Here is a 20,001-nt window from a genome sequence, read left to right as displayed (position 1 = left end):
GCAACAATATCCCTAGTACCACGACCCCTTCTAAACCCAGCCTGGACTTCCGGCAGTTCTCTGCTGATGTGCTGTTCTAATCGTTTTTGGATTCTGCTGAAGATCATCCATTGGCAACAGTAGCCAGGAAATAAAAAACGTATTGCGATGGGAAAGTCTGCTGTTAGGGATCTCTCCAGGGTACTGAAGAGCAATGGTGTCACTCTGGAGACTAAGGTGCATCTAATACAGACCATGGTTTGTGAAATCACTTTGTTATGCATCAGAGAGTTGGACAATGACTAGGAAGGATAGAAGGAGAATTGATACCTTCGAGCCGTGGTGCTGGAGAAGAGTATTGAGGGTACCATGGACTGCTAGGAAAACAGATTCATCGTAGAGAGGGTTAAACCAAGCTGCTCCTTGGAGCCAAGGATTCTGGGGCTTTGTCTGACATACTTTGGACATGTTGTAAGGAGGGACAGCTCCTTGGAAAGGGACATGCTTGTGAGGGTGGAGAGATGGTGCAAGAGGGGAAGACCCTCTATGAGGTGGATTGATTCAGTGACTGGGGTATTCGGGGTGGGTGTGTCAGAGGCAGTGCGATTGGCATGGTATAGAGCAGGGTTTAGGGCTGTTGTACATAGGGTCGCTATGAGTCTCAAGCGACTCGACGGCACATAACAACAACCCTGTCATGTTCAAGCAGGTTGTTATTTAGCGTCCACATTAATGGCTTTATAAGCTTGATCCTCTTGTGGTTAAATTTTAGTTTTATGGCATTGTGGTCTGAGAAGATACTTAGCATTATTTCAGTGTTTTTTAATTTGTTGAGGCTTTCTTTGTGCCCTAATATTTGATAAGTTCTCGAGAAGGTACCATGTGCATTTCAGAAGAAAGTGAATACATCCACAAAGTTGAGTTGGCTGACTGTAGTTTAATTCTTCTGCATCTTTGTTAAGTTTAATTTGAGTTGATCTGTCTTTTGGTGAGAGTGGTGTGTTAATGTTTCCTACCACTGTTGTGGTGCTCTGTATTTCTTCAGTTCTATTAACAGTTTTATGCATAGATGTTGACCAGTGTTATGTCCTCTTGATCTGCTATGCCTTTGATTATAGTGCTCTTCCTTATCTTTTCTGATGAATTTCATTCTGAAGTCTGTCTTATTAGAGATAAGTATTGCCACCCTTGCTTTTTTGTGGATGCCTTTTGCTTGGTATATTTTTTCCATCCATGGATTTTGAGTGTATCTTTCATTTTGTTTATTAGATATGTCTTTTCTAGACAACAAAGTGATGAGTTTTGCTTTTTTATCCACTCTGCTCCTGTTTCTCACTTGATTGGTATATTAAGTCCATTCACATTAAGTGTGATTATTGACAGACCAGGTTTTATCCTTGCCATTTTGTTGTGTTTCTTTTTTTGTTACTGTTTCTTGTTACTGTGGTCTATCTACTTTCCTTTGGTGTCTCTGTGTGTAGGACTTCCCTTAAAAGATCTTGAAGGTTTGTTCTTATTTTTACAAATTCCTTAAGTTCTTTTTTTCCTGCAAAACATGCGCTTTGTCCCTTGTATTTGATGGAAAGCTTTGGTTTGTACAGGATCATGGGTTGGCAGTTGTTTTCTTTCATGTTTCTGTATATGCCATCTCATTGTCTTCTTACTTGCATGGTTTCTGCTGAAAAATCAGAACCTAATATTTTGGGTTTTCCTTTGTAGGTGATTCTTTGTTTTTCTTGTGCTGCATTCAGTATTCTATCCTTATCTTTTATTTGGAGAATTTGACCACGGTATGTCTTGATGTTTTTCTTTTGCTTCTAGTCTATTTTGTGTTCACTGAGCTTCTTGAATGGGAAGTTTTCTTCTAGTACCTCTTCCACAATTTTCTCAGTGATTTCCCTATCCCTCTTTTGATGGCATCCCACATAATTCTAATATTTTCTTTATGTCTCATCTCTGATTTTTCTTCCAGTATGTTTCCATTGAGGGTCTTGTCTTCCCACTCACTGACTCTCTGCTCTATCTCTTATGTTCTACTTTTTTGTCCTTCCAGCGTGTTGGACACTTCTCTCATTTCAGTCTTAATATTCTGGATAGCATTTTTGTGCCTTTGTGTTATTTCTAGTACTGTGCTGGAACTACTCTGTCTTGTGATGATTTTTTAAGTTCTTGCATCAATTTATAGTTTCAGTTCTTCTATTTTTTGCATTTTCTTCCATATATGTGTAAGTTCCTCCTCATCAATATATTTCTTATGGTTCTGTGTCTCTGGAGCATTTGCTTTCTTGCTGGTTTCCATTGCTTTCTTCTGTAGGTGTTCACATAACTCTTCATCAATATATTTTTTCTGGTTGTTTCTTCCATCATTTATACTTTTATTCATAGCTGTTCAAAGGTTTCTTTATCAACATCTATCATCTGCCTTCTTTATTCTTGGAGTATTCATGAGGTCTCTGATATTCTCTGGATTTTTTTTTTTTGAGAATGCTTAATTTGTTTAAATTGTGTTTGAAGCTGCTACGTACTTGTTTTTCTTGATAATTATTAGGTCATTTCTGTTGTGTCTGTGAATATTTGTGGTGATTCTTGCCTTTATAATGTTACTACTTAGTTGCCAAGTTAAAATGTGGTGAGGTACTCACTCTACTGGAAGTCCTTTAGTGGAAAATTTGCTTTCCTTAAAGTCTTGGAGGGTCTCTCTGTTATGCACTGCAGCGCAGTGGGAATCTCACCTTGATGTAGTCCCCTGATATCCACTCTATGGTTCTCCACAAATGAAGTGGCTGAGTGGTGTGAAACCAGGTGCTCTTACTCAAGCAGTTTCTTACGCATTTTTGCTCCGGGAGTTTAATGCCTTCCTTTGTCTCTGGAGTGGCAGGAGATTAGAGATCAGGGCTCCTTGCTCAAGCTCCTTGCATGAAGGGTGCATTAAGTCAGCCCTCTCAGTCCCTTCCCTTAGCCTGTAGTTCTCTGTACTAACATCTCTTGTCCTGTTTGGCCCTTGGGATGGTCGTGCAGTCAAGGAGGCAAGGACCCCCAGATGGAGATACCTACAACCCCAGGGTTTCCTCAGTCCTATCTCCCCATAGGCTTTCTTCATTATTTTGGCAGTCCATGGGACATTCAATATTTTTTTAACAAAATTTTATTTTAATTGTGATTTTTTTTTGTTAACAAATGATCCTTTAGATATTTTCATCTAACAAAAGTTTACAGAAAAGTTAGATTTTCACCCATTCATTGTTGCACGTTTTACACCGTCCCTTCCTTTCCTTTCCCCGAGCTCACTATTTTTATTTTAATATTCACTGATTGTTGCACAATTACCTACCTCCTCCCTTCTCCCCCCATCCTCTTTGCCATGATGTACCTTTTATTCTGGGCTGTTGTCGAATGTATAATACCTAATCATGTTGTTGTTGTCGTTATTGTTATGTGCTGTCAAGTCTCTTGCTCGACTTATAGTGACTTTATGTACAACAGCCCTAAAACCTGCTCTATCCTGTGCCAACTACTGTCTCTGACATACCTACCCTCATTACCCCAGTCACTATATCAGTCCATTTCATCAATGATCCCTCTCTTTCTTTGTCCTGCCACCCTTCCAAGCATGATGTCCCTCTCCAAGGACTGGTCTCTCCTTTCAACATGCCCAAAGTAGGTTAGACGAATTTCAGAAACCTTGCCTCCAAGGAGCAGGCTGACTTCACCCTGTCCTGGACGAACTTGTTTGTTATCCTGGCGGTCTATTGTATATTCATCATTCTTCTTCAGCACCACAGCTCAAAGGCATTAATTTTCTCTCGTTCATCCCTAGACATTGTCCAGGTTTCTAATGCATAGCGAGCAATTGCGAAGACTGTGGTCTGGATCAGGCACACCTTAGTCTCCAGATTGATGTCGTTGTTCTTTGGTACTCTGGAGAGGTCCTTGACAACCACCTTAACCAATGCAGTTCATCTCTTTATTTCCTGGCTGTTGGTGCCAAGAGTCTTAATTGTAGAGCCAAGTAAACTAAATCTGTTAACAATCTCAGTTTCTTCACCATGTATCATAATTGTACCATGTAGCCCAGTGGTGAGAATCTTTGTTTTCTTGAAGTTCAGCTTCCATCTGTATTAAAGGCTGTAGTCTTTGATCTTCTGCAGCAAGCATTTCAAGTCCTCACTTTAAGCAAACAAGGTGTGTCTTCTGCCATAATGCATGTTGTTGCTGAGTCTTCCTCCTTTCCTGATGCTACATTTTTCTTTGGAGTCCAGCTTCTTGAATGATTTGCTCAGCATACAGATTGAAAAGGTATGGAGAAAGGAGACAGCCCTGATGCACACCTTTCTTGATTTGAAGCTGTGCAGTGTTCCCTTTAAATGATGGTAGTTATGTAAAGACATCAGGCCTTTTGTTCATAGGGTTGCTATGAGTCATGTCCAATTGAATGCCAATCAACAACAATGTTCCCTTATTCTGTTAAAACAACAGCTTCTTGGTCTAGGTGTAGATTTCATATGAACATGATTAGTTGTTATGGATTCTCATTCTTTTCAATGTTAGACATAATTTGTTATGATTCTTTTGTTAAATGCCTTTGCATAATCAATAAAACACAAGTAGATATTATTTTGGTATTCTCTGCTTTCTGCCAAAGTCCATCTGACATCAGAAGTGGTATCCATGATGCCACAGCCTCTTCTAAACCTAGCTTGAACTTCTGGCAGTCCTCTGTTAATGTACTAGCTTAACTGTTTTTGGATGATCCTTCAGGATTTTTCTTGCATGTGATAGTAATAATATAGTTTGATAATATTAAGTGTCAAATAGCTGTAAAGATTTTAATTTTATGAGTTCTTCTACGTTAATAAATCTTGTAATGAACCAGTCATAGGGGAAACTTTATATATATATTATAATTTTCTAAAATTAACATTTTAATTTTAATTGCAGGGAAAATTATAAAGTCTGTTCCTGGAAAACTAATGAAAGAGGTGAGTAGCTAATTTTTCTTATATTTTATAATATGTGGCAGTAGGGATATTATAGCTAATGCCAGATGGATCTTGGCTGACAGCAGAGAGTACTAGAGGAATGTCTGTTTCATTGACTATGCAAAAGCTTTTGACTGTGTGGATCACAACATACTGTGGCTGATTCTGAGAAGAATGGTAATCCCAGAACACTTGATTGTGCTTATGGAAACCTATACTTGGACCAGGAGGCAGTCATCAGAAGAGAGCAAGGAAACACTGCATGGTTCAAAATTGGGAAGGGTATGTGTCAATGATGTGTCCTATCCTCGTATCTTTTCAATCTATATGTGGAACAGATTATCCGGGAGGCTGGGCTCTATGAGGAGAAGTATGGCATAAGGATTGGAGGTTGACTCATCAACAATCTGCGTTACGCAGATGACAGAATCCTATTTGCAGAAAATGAGGAGGACCTGAAGCACTTGCTGCACGAGGTCAAGGACTTCAGCCTTCAATATGGATTGAAGCCGAACATCAAGAAAGGAGATTCTTACCACTGGGCCAATTGGCATCATCATGATAGATGATGAAGAGATTGAGATTGTTGACAGCTTCAGTTTGCTTGGCTCTACAATCAACACTCTTGGTACCAGTAGCTAGGAAATTAAAAGATAAATTACATTGGGAAAGTCTGCTGTCAGACAGCTCTCCAAAGTACTGAAGAGCAATGATGCCAGCCTGTAGACTAAGGTGCGCTTGATACAGGCCATAGTCTTTGCAGTTACTTGCTAAGCATCAGAGAGCTGGACAATGACTTGGAATGTTAGAAGGAGAATTGATATGCTCATCTAGATGATAACATAATTATGATAAAAACAAAAGGGGGGAAATATGGGAAGCCAATACTAAATATTTGTAATAAACTGAATGCTATTTTTTTTTTAAAAAAAAAAAGAATTGATGCCTTTGAGCTGTGGTACTGGAGGAGAGTATTGAATATACAATGGACTGCTAAGAGAACAAATAAGTTCATCCTGGAGAGGATGAAACCAGGCTGCTCCTTGGAGGCAAGGATTCTGAAACTCCGTCTTACATACTTTGGACATGTTGCGATCAGTCCTTGGAGAAGGACGTCATGCTTGGGAGGGTAGAGGGACAGCGCAGGAGAGGAAGACCCTCGATGAGATGGATTGATTCCATCACTGGGGAAATGAGGATAGATGTGTCAGTAACAATAAGGTTGCAAGAGATAGAGCAGGGTTTAGGCCTTTTGTACATAGGGTCGCTATGAGTCGGAAGCAACTTGACAGCACATAACAACAATCAACAATATAATAGTTGTAAACATTTAACTATAATTATAATGTTACTAAAATCATAGTTATAACTTTGCTTTTGGGTTCTCTTATAATGACTTTTATATCACCGCAGAAAGGTCAACATTTGGAGCCTTTCATCATGAATTTCATTAATTCTTGTGAATCTCCAAAACCTAAACCAAGTAGACCAGAATTGACCATTCTCAGCCCTACTTCGGAAAACAACAAAAAGGTACTCCAAATTGTATTCAAAAGTGTTAAGTTGTGCTACTTGAAATTACTTTTTTCACCAATAGTGTTGTGTTTTTGATAAAACTCTGCACAGCAAGTTAGATTCCCTTTTTACAGTTTCCACACAAATTGGTCAGTGGTATTAGTTAACACTTTTCGCATTATATCACCATTTTCATTCATTATGTTTCAGAATTTCCTTCAATTTAAGAAGACTCTTGGTAATTAATTGGATGACACCCTAAATGTCTTTATTTGGAAATCAATCGCATTGTGTACATAGAAAGTGTAATATTTGAGTCTTTGTTTACTGTTGTTAATATTTCTCTATATACTTATAAACTACTACTGTTTAAGTATTTGGGATATAATTAAAAATAGTTTTATAGGATGTAAATTAACAATTTCTGATCAAGGGATTAATAGCTATAATATGTTTCTTTATGCTATTAATTAAAATATAAAGTATATAAAATACTTCACTGTTTTCTCAAACAGGCGTTTTTGTGTCTACTTGCTGTTGAGTGCTATGTACTAGGGCCGTAAAGATGCAGTGCATGTCCTCACGAGGCTTCACTGCCAGAGTGCTGACAGCTCGTGATGCTGCAGAAGCTCAGAGTCTTCACCCCAAATCCCTTCAGTTTTTTGTCATTATAAATAATATTTTTTAAAAATTTTCTTAACTTTGTGACTTTGCTATTGGTAAACAGAAATGCATTTTATTTCTTTTTGTACTGATTTTTTAAATAATTCAGTAGTATTCTTCTTATCTACATAACTTTCATAGTACCTTTTTACTTCAGGCATTTCTTGACCTCTTTATGTTACATCTTAAACTTCCTATAGAACAATGATACATCTTTTTTATTCCCTGGTTATGACACATTATCTGACTCCTAGTGACTGCATCACAGAGTGTAACAGCCCTGTATTTCTGAGGCTGTAAATTTTTTTTTTTATTTCAATGAACATCTACAGAGATTTTGGAATTCCATTCATTCATTGTTGCACTTTTCTCCCCACTCCCCCCACTCCCCCCACCCGTGTTTGCTCCTCTCCTTGAAAAGCTGAGGCTGTAAATCTTTACAGAAGCAGATTGTCTTGTTTTTCTTCTATGGAGTAACTGTAGATTAGAACTGCTGACCTACCAGTTAGCAGCTCAATTCTTAGCCCACTGTAACACGACGGCTACTTTCTAGAATATACTTTTATTACCGTCTCATCAGAACTCACTGACAGCTGACTCTCCATTTTGTTTCTGATTGTGCAAATCACAAAAGAGGAGATTGCTCATCTTTCTTTTATAGAGTCCCTAGTAAATGAAAACACCTAAGAGCCATGACCTTTGATTAGCAATGCAACTTCTTACGGATTATATCACCAAGGCTCCCTTCTAGAATATAAAAAGTAGTTAATGTTTATTGAATGGATCTGTTAATAAACAAAGTGATGCTTTTGTTACAGTTAACAATGTACAGTTGATAAAGTATTGAAGAGCAGTGGTGTCACTCTGGAGACTAAGGTGTGCCGGATGCAGGCCATTATCTTTACAATCACTTGTTCTGCGTCAGAGAGTTGGACAATAACTAGGGAGGATAGAAGGAGTATTGATGCCTTTGAGCTGTGGTCCTGGAGAAGAGTATTGAATATACCATGGACTGCTACGAAAACAGACAGGTTCATACTAGAGAGGGTTCCAAGCTGCTCCTTGGAGGCAAAGATTCTGAAGCTTTGTCTGACATACTTCAGACATGTTGCAAGGAAGGACCAGTCCTTGGAGAAGTACATCATGCTTAGGATGTTGGAGGGACAGCGCAGGAAAGGAAGACCCTCTAATGAGGTGGATTGATTCAGTGACTGGGGCAATGGGGGTATGTGTGTCAGAGACAGTGAGATTGGCACAGGATAGAGCAGGGTTTAGGGCTGTTGTACATAGGGTCGCTATGAGTCACAGGTGACTCGACAGCACGTAACAACAACAACAACAATTGTATAGTGTTGTATGTTTTGTGCCATTGAGTCAAAACCAACTAACTCATAGTTGATCTTCCAGTGGGTTTTCAGAGCCTATAAATTACCCAGGAGGAGATTGCTCATCTTCTTCTTGTGGAGTAGCTGATGGATTCAAACTGCATGCCTTTGGGTTGGCAGCACAACTCCTTAACAATAGGCTATTAGAACTTCCTGTGTAATAGAATAGAATTTTACACATTTTGAGAGTAATTAGGGCTTTAATATGACTAATTCTAAGTAATTGTCTGGTGGCATAGTCTTTAGGGAGTTGTGCCACTAACCTAAAAGTGTCACTTTTTTGGCAGTTCGAATTCATCTGAGGGAGAGGATGGATAATCTTCTATGTGATTTATAGTTTCAGAAACCTGAAACTATAAAGGTCAACTATGAGTCAGTTTTAATTCATTATCAATGCCTTTTTTTGAATTCTAAGTCTCTTGTTTTTTCACACTGATTAGGTCTTTCTGGGTTTTTGTTATTATTGTCCTGATTATTTTATTAAAGCTTTATCTTTGCTTCTGAGTACCTACTAACTAAATAGTGATTTATAATTTTTTAAAATATAAATGCTAGTTTCAAAATTTGCTATCATTAGTATATATATTTAGAAGTTCATCTCTTAAGTTAAAAAAGAAAATAGAGGTTTGTTTTTCCTGTTTTAAGAATGAATGCAGACATTCTTGTAATATTTTTGGGGGACATATTTTTTAATCCAGTTTTTGGTATAAATGTGGAGTTCAGATAGCAGGTAATAATCTCTCTATTATTTTTATTGGAAATTATTTAAATACTTTCACATTGGTGGTTATCACCAGTAGGTCTAATAAATAAACTATGTAACTCTTTATATGTCAACTTTTGCTTTAGCTTTTCAATGATCTGTTCAAGAACAATGCAAATCGTGCTGAGAATACAGAGAGAAAGCAAAATCAAAATTATTTTATGGAGATGATGACTGTAGATGGTGTGTATGATTACCTGATGTATGTAGGTAGGTAAAGCCTAAGAGGTTTAAGTGATGACCTGTTTTAATCTTCTGCTATTTTCTTCAGAAATTACCCCTTTAATTTTGGCTTTTCTTTTTTGAATGGAAAATCTTTTCTAAGAATTGAGCCCAATTGGTCATTTTTTTACTCGTTTATTTACAAGTTCGTATGCATTGGTTTTTCACAACAGATACTTCCTATTTGCTTCACCTACCCCACCCTCCACCCATCAAATTGTGTGACCCGTGCCACCTCACCTCTCTGCTCCCCTCCTTTGAATTCTTACACTACTTCTACAATAATGGTCTTATACAGTATTTGTCCTTATAAGACTGAGTTAGTTCACTTAACATAATGCTCTTCAGTCCCTCCCAAGTTAGGTAGTGATTTAGAAAATCATTGCTCTTCATGCTGAATAGTATTTCATCGTGTTAATATACCACAATTTCCCAATCCATTTCGATTGTAGTTGAACATTTGGGCTGTTTCCATCTTCTTTCTACAGTGAATTACACTGCTATGCACACTGTTGTACAAGTCTCCATCTGTGCCTTAGTTCTCATTTTCTTCAGTTATATTCCAAGCACTGGAATAACTAAGTCCTTTGGAATTTCTATGTTCAGCTTTTGGAGGAAACGCCAAACTCTCTTTCAGAGTGGTTGTATCATTTTACGATTCCACCAACAATGTATAAGAGTTCCTATATTGCCACATCCTCTCCATTTATTACTTGCTGTCCTGTTAAACTTTGCCACTCACTGCTACTGGATTGAGATGGTATCTCATTGTGGTTTTGATTTGCATCCCTCTCATTGCCAGTGATTTTGAGCATTTCTTCATGTGTCTATTGGCCATCCGAATTCCTTCTTCTCTGAAAATTCTTTCCATCTCTTTTGTCCATTTTGTAATTGTGTTATCAGTCTTTTTCTTCTGGAGGCCCTGTAGGACTCTGTAAACTTTCATTATGAGACGCTTGTTTGAGACAGTATTGCTAAATGTTTGTTCTCAGTGAGTAAGTTTTTCTTTTTATTCTGTTTAAAATGTGTTTCTACACACAGGGTTTTACTCTTTAGAGGGTCCAATTCATTAATTTTATCCTCTCCAGATTGAGCATTTCTGACTGTATTTGGCCGTCTATTTAAACCATAGAGTAGGCCGTCTAAGCTTGATCCCATTTGTCTCTGACGAACTTTATGATTTTAGGCTTTACTCCCAGATCACTGATCTACCGTGAGTCGATTTTTTTGTTTGGTGTGAGAATGTGGATCCCGTTTGAGCTTTCTCTCTTCCCCGTCACCCCCAGCTTTGTGCAGGTAGCAGTCGAGTTTTGCCAGCATGTTTGTTGAAGAGATTTTCATTTCCCTGTTTGATAGGTTTTATTTCCTTGTCGAATATCAGTTGAAAATAGATGGGTCCATTTCTGGGTTATGTTTTATTGATCTATGTATCTGTCATTGTACCAGTACCATGCTGTTTGGGGCTGTGTAGGTCAGGGAGTGCTATACTTCCTACCTCATTTTTTGTCTTTCAAAAGTGCTTTGTTTGTCTATTTGGGGTCTCTTTCCTTTCCAAATATACTTGATTATTTTCCTTTCAGTCTTTTTGAAAAAGGAATTTGGTATCTGTATTGGAATTGTGTTGAGCATGTAGATTGCTTTTGGTAGGATTGTCATTTTCATAGCACTGAACCTTCCTGTTCATGAACAGGGCACAATATTCCATTTCTTTAGGTCTTTTATTGTGTCTTGCAGAAATGTTTTGTAGTTTTCTTTGTGTACATCTTTGTGTCTCTAGTTAGGTTCACTCCTAAGTATCTCAATTTGTGGTTGGCAATTGTAAATGATACTACTTTCTTGGTTTCCTTTTCTGAGTTCTCTTTGTTACTGTACAGGAATCCCACTGATTTTTGGATATCGATCTTGTATCCTGCCACTCTACTAAATTGGTCTACTAGCTTCAACCGTTTTTTGTTTGAGTGTTTGGGATTTTTAGGTACAGTATCATATCATCTGCAGATAGAGATAGTTTAACAATCTCCTTGCCCATTTGGATGCCTTTTATTTCCTTATCTTGTCTTATTGCCCTAGCAAGCACTTCCTGTACAATATTGAATGAAGTGGTGACAGTGAGCATCCTTGTCTGGTCCCTGTTCGCAAGGAAAATGTTTTTAGTCTTTCTCCATTGAGAATGATAAGAATTGAGCACAATTGGTCTTGAACACCTATTACTAGTATTTATGAATTAAGTACTCGCCATGGTCATTTGTGGGTTTTTTGTTTTGTTTGTGTTAGAAAATGTTTCAATTATCCGTTTATCTTAATGATGAGGTATTCATTGTGATATTTCTCAGGACGAGTGGTTTTCCAAGTTCCTGATTGGCTTCATCATCTCTTAATGGGAATGCGAATTCTCTTCAAAAGTACATTAGAAATGTACACTGACTACTATCTTCAGTGTAAACTAGAACAGTTATTTCAGGAACACCGTTTGGTTTCACTCATTACCCTTCTCAGAGGTTTGTATTATTTTTCGTTTGTTTGGTTAAAATTTTGGGTGCTCTTAATGATCTTAACTGGATCTCAAAAGAAATAAATAGTTGAAAATTTCCTTTTGTTTCTTTTCTAGATGCTGTCTTTTGTGAAAATACTCAACCTCGCTCTCTCCAAGACAAGCAAAAACGAGCAAAGCAGAGTTTTGAAGAAATGATGAATTACATTCCAGGTATGATAGTAAAGAAGTAACTTACATTCATATGAATTAGTACTCCTTTGAGGGCACAACACTTATTAATTACTGAGGCTAATTTCTAATGTGAGTTTTCATTCTAGAAATACCTGTAAAGACCAATTAAAATTAATTCTTTCAGGACAGCTGTTTTTTTGGGGGGGTGGTGGTGTTGGTTTTTTTTTTTTTTTTTAGGACAGCTGTTTTTAAATGATACATGATAGCCAGAGACATTCAACAATACCTTTTTTAAAATAAAAATCATTTTATATTGGTTTGCTTAAAAAGTTCATTTACATTTTATTTCACACAATTCTTATTCATACTGTATTTCATAATGTCATTTCCATTCATAAGTTTTATAAAATTAATCGTCACCAGACTATGCTCACCATTACCTCACCCTTTTTTTTTAGCTCTGTCTTTTTAAGTGCTCACCAGATCTTTTCCATTTGTTTTACCCACTCTCTCCACCCACCAAATTCTGTAACTCTATAATTTCACCTCTACCCATTCTTACCCCTGCTTCCACCTATTTATTCCTTTGGTTCTCATACAAGTTTTACTTGTTATCCTTTTAACAATAATGGACTTAAGCAGTATTTGTCCTTATGAGACTGAGTTAGTTCACTTACAGTAATGCTTTTCAGTCTCTCCCAAGTTATGCGGTAGTTATTTTTTGAAATTGTTACTCCTGAGTGCTGCATAGTATTCCATCATGTGACTGTACCACAGTTTCTCAATCCATTCAGTCGTGGTTGGACATTTTGGCTGTTTACATGATCTTGCAATGGTGAATAATGCTACTGTTAACATTGGTTTACAATAACTTATATAAACCAGATTGATGCAAGTGACTACTCTGTGGGGCACTTGAAATCTTACTGCCCACTCTACCAAGAGGAGAACTGCACTTGTTAATGAAAGATCAGACTTCATTTATTCATTTCCAATACCTGAGGACCATCATTGTCAGTTACTTGGAAGAGGGTCCCTCAGACTCACTGCCATTGAGTCAGTTGAGTTCTTGACCCTGTACATCTTTATTTAAGGAGATTGCCAATCTTTTCCCCCACGGAGCAGCTGGTGAGTTCAAACCACTGATCTGTTTTGGTTAGCATTGTCAATTGTAGCATTGTACCACCAGAGCTCTTTCAGAAGAGTTAAGGGATAGAAGAAAATATATTGAGTAGTTCATTATAGTAAGAAAGACAGATAAACACACAAAGCTGCTGCTTATTATTGTTATTAAATGTTATCAAGTCTACTATGACTTGATCTAGTCTGCTATTACTGGCCCTGTGAACAACAGGTCTTGCTCTGTCTCACACCATCCTCTCTGTCCGACATGCTCAGGCCCATTGTGACTATAGTCAGTTCCAGTCAGTTGGACAGGTAGCTGTCTTCACTATTTGTTGACAGAAACTGGTGTGCACATCTCTTTCCTGAAGCACCTCAATTGGTATTCCATCAATTCTTGGGATCTTATTATTTTGCTAATGTCTTTAGTGCAGTTTGGACTTCTTCCTTCAGTTCCAAGTTCTTGATTATATGCTACTTCCTGAAATGATTCAGTGTCTACCAGTTCTTTTAATGGTATAGTGACTCTTGATGCTTCCTGCATCATTCAAGATTTTGCCTGTAGAATCCTTCAGTGAGAACAAAACTTGTATATAATAATAGAAGCATGTTTACGTACAACAATAGAGACATGTTTAAGTTACAAATTATTCAAAAGGAGGCAAGCTAGCCTCCTCCCTATAAAGCCGGTTTGGAACACTTAAATAAATGAGTGGATAGTAGTAGCCAGTTACTGGAGCCTTGGTGGCACAGTTCACCAGCTATCTGAAGGTTGGTGGTTCATACTCACCCAGCAAATCTCAAGGAGACAGCCCTGAAGATCTGCCTTGTCGGGATTACAACCTATTGGAAGTCATAGGGTGTGGATATACTGCCAAATAAAGTCACTAGGAGTTAGAATCTGACAGACTAGCACAGAGCAACAGCCACTTCTTTCTGAGGTAGGAAATACAAGAGAAAAATGTCTAGAGGTCAAAGCAGAAGATTCTTAACTTAGGGTGTTTTGAATGTGAAGTGCCTGTAAATTATGCAAGAAGAAATTATACTAGTAAGCAATTTGGTGTTAAGGTATGTAACTTTGGAGGAAAGATAGTATAAGATAGAAATAGTAGAATCATGTATGTGGACAGTTGTTCCCAGAAACAAAATATAGTGTAAGAAAAGAAAAGGGCTCAGGATATAACCCCTGCAAATTAATAAGATTGAAGAATTCACTCCAGAATAGTTCCCTGAAGTCAATAGGCTTATGTAAAGACAGTTACGTTTAAATCACTGACCTGAATGTAAAAGTAAACATAAGCTATTTTTTAGTACATTTTCTATATATAAATAGTGAAATAATGCCTTAAATGTTTTGTAGCCCAGGTTTATATTCACCATTTTAATATTGTCAGTTTTGATAGGATTCTTGTGGAAAAGCAGTGAATGTAGTAATTTGTTATTTTCTGAGACATGCACAACTTGGTGTTTGAATCACAACTATAGTAAGACTTCTGTTTAGGAAGATCTAATAGCTTATAGGAGCCCTGGTGATGCAGTGGTTAAGTGGTAAACCATTAACCCAGAGTTTGAAGCTGCTTTGTGGGAGAAGATGAGGAATTCTGCTTCCAGAAAGCCTTGGGAACCCTGTGGGGCAGGCCTGCTGGGCCCAGTGTCTCCAAGTTGAAATTGACTTCAGGTCATTGAGTTGGGTTTGGTAATTTAGCTGATAAATAGGTTTAACATTCCTTTCTTTTGTGTTCTGTTCTTTATATCTTCCTTATAATGACTCCTTAAAGATCATAAAGGGTCACTTAGATTTATCCATTATGCTTTAGGCATATTAAATGCTATTATACTTTGGTAAATTTAGAGAATTCACAAAAATCTGTATTAGGCCACATGTCTTAAAAATGTCAAGAATCTATTGTGATTCTTTTAAACAGAATTTTGCCTTGGCATCATGGCAACAAATTTATTTCATAGAGCCAAACAGAAAATGAGAATTTTCCATTAAAAAAAATTACTCTTAATGTTTGGGGTGCAGTGGCAAATGTTTGAATACCTTGTTTACTTAGGGATCCCTGGTAGCCTAGGAGATAAGGAGTTACACCGCCAACCCAAAGGCAGGTGGTTTGAATCTAAAAGCTAGTCTGAGGGAGAAAGTTGAGCTATCTCCTTTTGTGTGATTTCTGTCCTCGAAAATTCAATAGAGGATTAGCTGTGAGTTGGTTCCAACTCGACAGCAATGAGTTTGAGCTTGTGTTTTTGTTTTCTGCCTTCATCTTTTTTTCCCCCAAATTTTTAATTAATTTTAATGAAAGTTTACAGAGAATTAGGGTTTCCAGTCTTTCATTGTTTCACTTTTTTCCCTGCCCACCTCCCTTTTATTAAATGTACCTCTTATATTTATTATCAGCAATCTTCTTAGCTCTAGAATCTTTGTTTTATATAAACATTGACTATTTAGTCTTATAGAGTTGATTATTTAAAGGAGCATATTCCTCAGGGTGTTACTTTTTACTTTAAAGGCCAGATTGTCATTTGGCTGAAAGATTATTTCTGCGAGTAGCTTTAGTTTCAGGTTAAAAGGGTATTTTGGGTCCTTAGTTCCAGAGGTTCCTCTATTCTCATAACAATCCAGTAGGAATTAGAACTTTTTGGATTCTAAATTAATGTATAAATATTTATAGCATTTCCTGAAGGGATTGTTTTGTAAGATGGAAAACAATGATTATGTTAAAAAGTAAATTTTTAAAATTTATATTAAAAATATGTATTTAAGATTACCTTTTAACTCTAGGTTTTAAAAAAAGGCATTTTTCATTTTTCTGATATGAAAATATCCAAACACTATGAAAATACATAAAATAAAAAGTAGATGCTATCTACCCCTCATTGCACAAAGTGGCCAGGTGCCTCTATTTTGTATTAATTTATTTGTGTAGATATCTTTCTATCCATATACAATTAGATGTGTACAAATGTGTATTTATCATTTTAGGAGGGTTGGGGATCTTTTTTAATAAGCTTTGTTTTATTTTCCAGCTATCTTTGTAGACATTAATGGCAACCCACGTGCTTTATTGTAACATTTCTCAGAGCTTGTCTATCTTAATGTATTGAGAATCTCTAGTAATGTTATTTCTCAACTTGTTCAGAGAACTCTTTTGCCCAGGATCATATCATAGGAACTTTGGTTTAAGAAATACTGATTTTTAGCTTTTGTGTGATATCTAGGAAACAGAATGGGGATTTTACCTTATGGTGCAATCAAGGGAGTCACTTTATAATATAAAATTGTTCTACCCATATGTGCTTTTCTTATTTAGATATGATAGTCAAGTGTATTGGTAAAGAAGCCAAGTATGAAAGCATCAGACTTTTATTTGATGGCTTGCAACAGCCAGTTCTCAACAAGCAGGTAAAAATAGTTTATGGTTAGTTTTAGTTTCTGGTATAATGTTACTAAATCAAGGCAATATAACTCAGACATTCCAACAGGAAAAAATGTCTTATTTCTTAATCTTTTACTGATTGTCTCCCCCCCCACCCCATATACAGCATGAATTGTTTTTATTTAAAACAAATATATACCTACTTCTTACTTAATGACTATATTGCCGTTTCACATTTACAACAATAGCAAAATTTCACTATTCTTCCATTTATTTCATCTTGATACCCAGAGGCAAAGGATAAAAGCAGTACAAGATTTGTTTGCCTTTTCCACATTATTAACTAGAACCAAATGTAGGGGACCAGGTGGAAGGAGCCTCTGAGGGTGGAGGCAGCATGAGGGGTTGCTGAGGACAGCAGTGTCTGGAGTAGTAGTAGATTTGCACAGTTTCTGGAAAATAAGTGCTTATCCATGGGACAGACTTGGGCCCCCATGGAGTTTGCAGGAATGCAGTAGGCTCAGTCCTGTGCTGCTGCATCAGGTCAGATTCTTAGCTGGAGCCCCATAGCAGTTTCATTGGCTGAATCTTAGAGTCAGGGAGTAGGGTGAGGTATGTCTGACTTGGAAAGAAAAGAGAGGGTTTGCCTAGGAGTTCAGGACCATGGTAGCTATGGCCAAGAACCCAGCCTGGGGCTGGGGTGAAGGCTCTGGATAAAGTGACTTGGAGCTGTCTACCATTTCAGATGGGTACCATAGCTCTGGCTGTGGTACAGAAGGGATAGCTGGGGCCCCACATGGTACACTAGGAGAAGAAGAAAGGCAAGTCATTCCCTCAGTGCAGGAGCAGAAGTAAGGTGGGGAGACTCATGAGGAGGGGAGACCCTGCAGGTTGCTACAGCAACTCAACTGCTCTTTTCAGGGGAGTGTAAAGAGGAGCTTAAGTTTCAGGGAATAGATGTAGTTTTATTGAGAGAGCTGCAGGCACCTCAGTGGTGGTTTTAGGAGCAATCTTAGCATTCGAGGAGAGGCTTGAGCTTGTAGAACGGACCTGGTCTCTTGGATCCTAGAGGCCTCGAAGGAAAGGCACATGGGGTGCAGGAAATGAATTGGCTGCCTGAGGTGCAGCAGGAACAAGTCATGTCAGCTGTCCAGAAAATTTACCTGGGTTGAGGGGGAGGGTCCCATTAAGGCACAGAATATGGCGGTGTAGATGGAAGATCCAACTCCAGGTCAGAGGGGGTTGCATGAGCTAGAGGTGAGGGGAGCAGAAGTGACCCAGGGAGAATTGGAAGCAGCTACCTAAAGGCAGGCTATGATGTGTAGAATTCTCACACCTCTTTCTAGATACCACCTGCTTATAGGCTATATAAAGCAATAGATAAGGTATTTTTATGTAGCTCTGGTTACATAATGACATAATTATATGGTCATATAAGTGAGAAGTGAGTGTATATTTATTGTAGAAATTTTTAAATATATACATAATTTTAAAAAATAAAAATATTAAAATAATTTCATCCTTAGCATAGTAAAATGAACTGCACTTAGCATTTTTATGTTATTTTGTTCTGTTGAGATTTTAGTAGTTTTGTGATTAAAAAAGATATATAAACACATTTAAGTGAGTTTTGAGACAATAAAATAACATGTGAATCAAATATACATCTACTAATCATGTTAAGCAGAATATTACTGATGAGATTAAAGTTACTTGTCATGTTCTAATATGTTTTGAATCTTAGTCTCTGCCTTCCTATTTAGAGGGAACCACTATCCTGAGTTTTGTATTTATTAAATTTTGGGTTTTTGCTTAATACCTTAAAACATGTTTCTTTTTTTGGGGGGACGGGCTTTTCTATAGCTGACATACGTCTTATTGGACATTGTGATACAGGAACTGTTTCCAGAGCTCAATAAGGTAACAGAAAAGTGGTAATTTTATCGTTTATTTTTTAATAATCTGTTATACCTTAAATAGGGACAGAATTTAAGGAAACCTTTATGACTGTGATCTTTTTTTAGGTGAACAAACTTAACAATAGCTCTTTATAGTTTCTTTATTGTGCATACACACACATATACACACAATGACTTTTGGGAGGAGAGCAGTAGGAACTAAAGAGCTGTTGTCTTGACTGCATCGCTTCTTAATCACAAACATACAGGGACATTAGACAGATAATAATCTCTCCAGAGAAAGAAGTAGGCCTAGTACTAGAATGAACCAAACCCTTCAGGCAGTCAGTTGTAACATTGTGTGCCTGCAAAGTCAGCCTTTATTTTAAGCTGTTGAATTTATATGATTTCAGAGCACAAAATGAACAAGAAGAGATAAAGAAGTTATGTGGAATTACATTATAGTGAATCTCGAGGATTTTTAATTTTGAGTAAAAACTAAAGTAATTAAAATTAACTGCGTTTATTATTTTTCTCAGTAATCTCTTTGGTTTGATATAAAAGATATCCCTCAAGATTGTGGTGTAGTGGTGAAATATTAGTCTAGCAAAGTAAAGAAAACCAGATCTGAACTCTCCCTATTAATTATAAACTTTGAAATTATAGTAATATACAAGATATATTAAAACATCTCTTGGATGTTACAAATTTTATGTTTTATTTACATGGGCTCGATACTAGGAAACTTCTAGATCTTCTTTTGAGACTTTATAAGGTTTGTCACTAGACCTTGTCTTGGGCTCATCTTGAAAGCATAGATACTATATGCTGCATATGCCAAGTAATTGCTTTTGGTAAACACGATATGTATGTCTTAGGTTAGAATTGTAATACCCTAGAACAAATAAGCAAATCACAAAAGAACCTTACAGTATTTTCTTCCTTAAATATATTTCTTTTCACTATAGGTACAAAAGGAAGTTACCTCTCTGACACCCTGGATGTAAACATTTGGATTTGGGATAGAATAACCAGTTGAAATTTCCTCTGTGCTAGTGTAGGAGATATGGACCTTTCTTTTGTATATACTTGTACATACCATGTAATTCAGTGTCTAAAATTTGGAATTTTTTTGTTTTAATAAAGACTAACAAACATAATGGTTATAAATAATTTGGTTTCTTAGCCTTTCATTTTATACTTGTTTAAATTTTATCAGAGAAAAAATCATTTGTTATATTGATACTTTTATAATCCTCTAAGGTCAGATAGAGAAGCTTGATAACTTTTATATTGTTAGTATGGAAAAACATGAATACAATCTGATTTTTTTTTATTTATAGCTAACATACTTTAGATTTGCTTTCCATTTCCACATTACCTGTATCTAGAACGAAAATAATCTTTTAGAATTTTTCATAATAGACAAGGGA

At 36.9% G+C, this 20,001-nt stretch overlaps 1 protein-coding gene across 3 annotated transcripts in view; it reads left to right on the top strand.

Moving 5' to 3' along the window:
- SNX14 (sorting nexin 14) overlaps positions 1-19,737 on the top strand; it is a 201,213-nt gene extending 181,476 nt beyond the window's left edge. Inside the window, exons 19-26 of one of the 3 annotated variants that reach the window (XM_006892135.1) lie at positions 4,918-4,958; positions 6,372-6,491; positions 9,371-9,494; positions 11,840-12,004; positions 12,115-12,210; positions 16,605-16,696; positions 18,534-18,590; positions 19,537-19,737. In XM_006892135.1, the coding sequence (XP_006892197.1) occupies positions 4,918-4,958; positions 6,372-6,491; positions 9,371-9,494; positions 11,840-12,004; positions 12,115-12,210; positions 16,605-16,696; positions 18,534-18,590; positions 19,537-19,575 (734 nt within the window). In that variant the 3' untranslated portion in view covers positions 19,576-19,737. The remainder of the gene's footprint in view (positions 1-4,917; positions 4,959-6,371; positions 6,492-9,370; positions 9,495-11,839; positions 12,005-12,114; positions 12,211-16,604; positions 16,697-18,533; positions 18,591-19,536) is intronic. The other 2 variants (XM_006892134.1, XM_006892136.1) reach the window with 2 other exon arrangements.
- The last annotated feature ends 264 nt before the right edge of the window (positions 19,738-20,001 follow it).

Source organism: Elephantulus edwardii, unplaced genomic scaffold (genome assembly GCF_000299155.1).
Source record: "Elephantulus edwardii isolate Elephantulus edwardi_28Jun2011 unplaced genomic scaffold, EleEdw1.0 scaffold00111, whole genome shotgun sequence".
In the NCBI taxonomy this organism is placed as follows: domain Eukaryota; kingdom Metazoa; phylum Chordata; class Mammalia; order Macroscelidea; family Macroscelididae; genus Elephantulus; species Elephantulus edwardii.
This window is presented reverse-complemented; position numbering and strand designations above follow the sequence as displayed.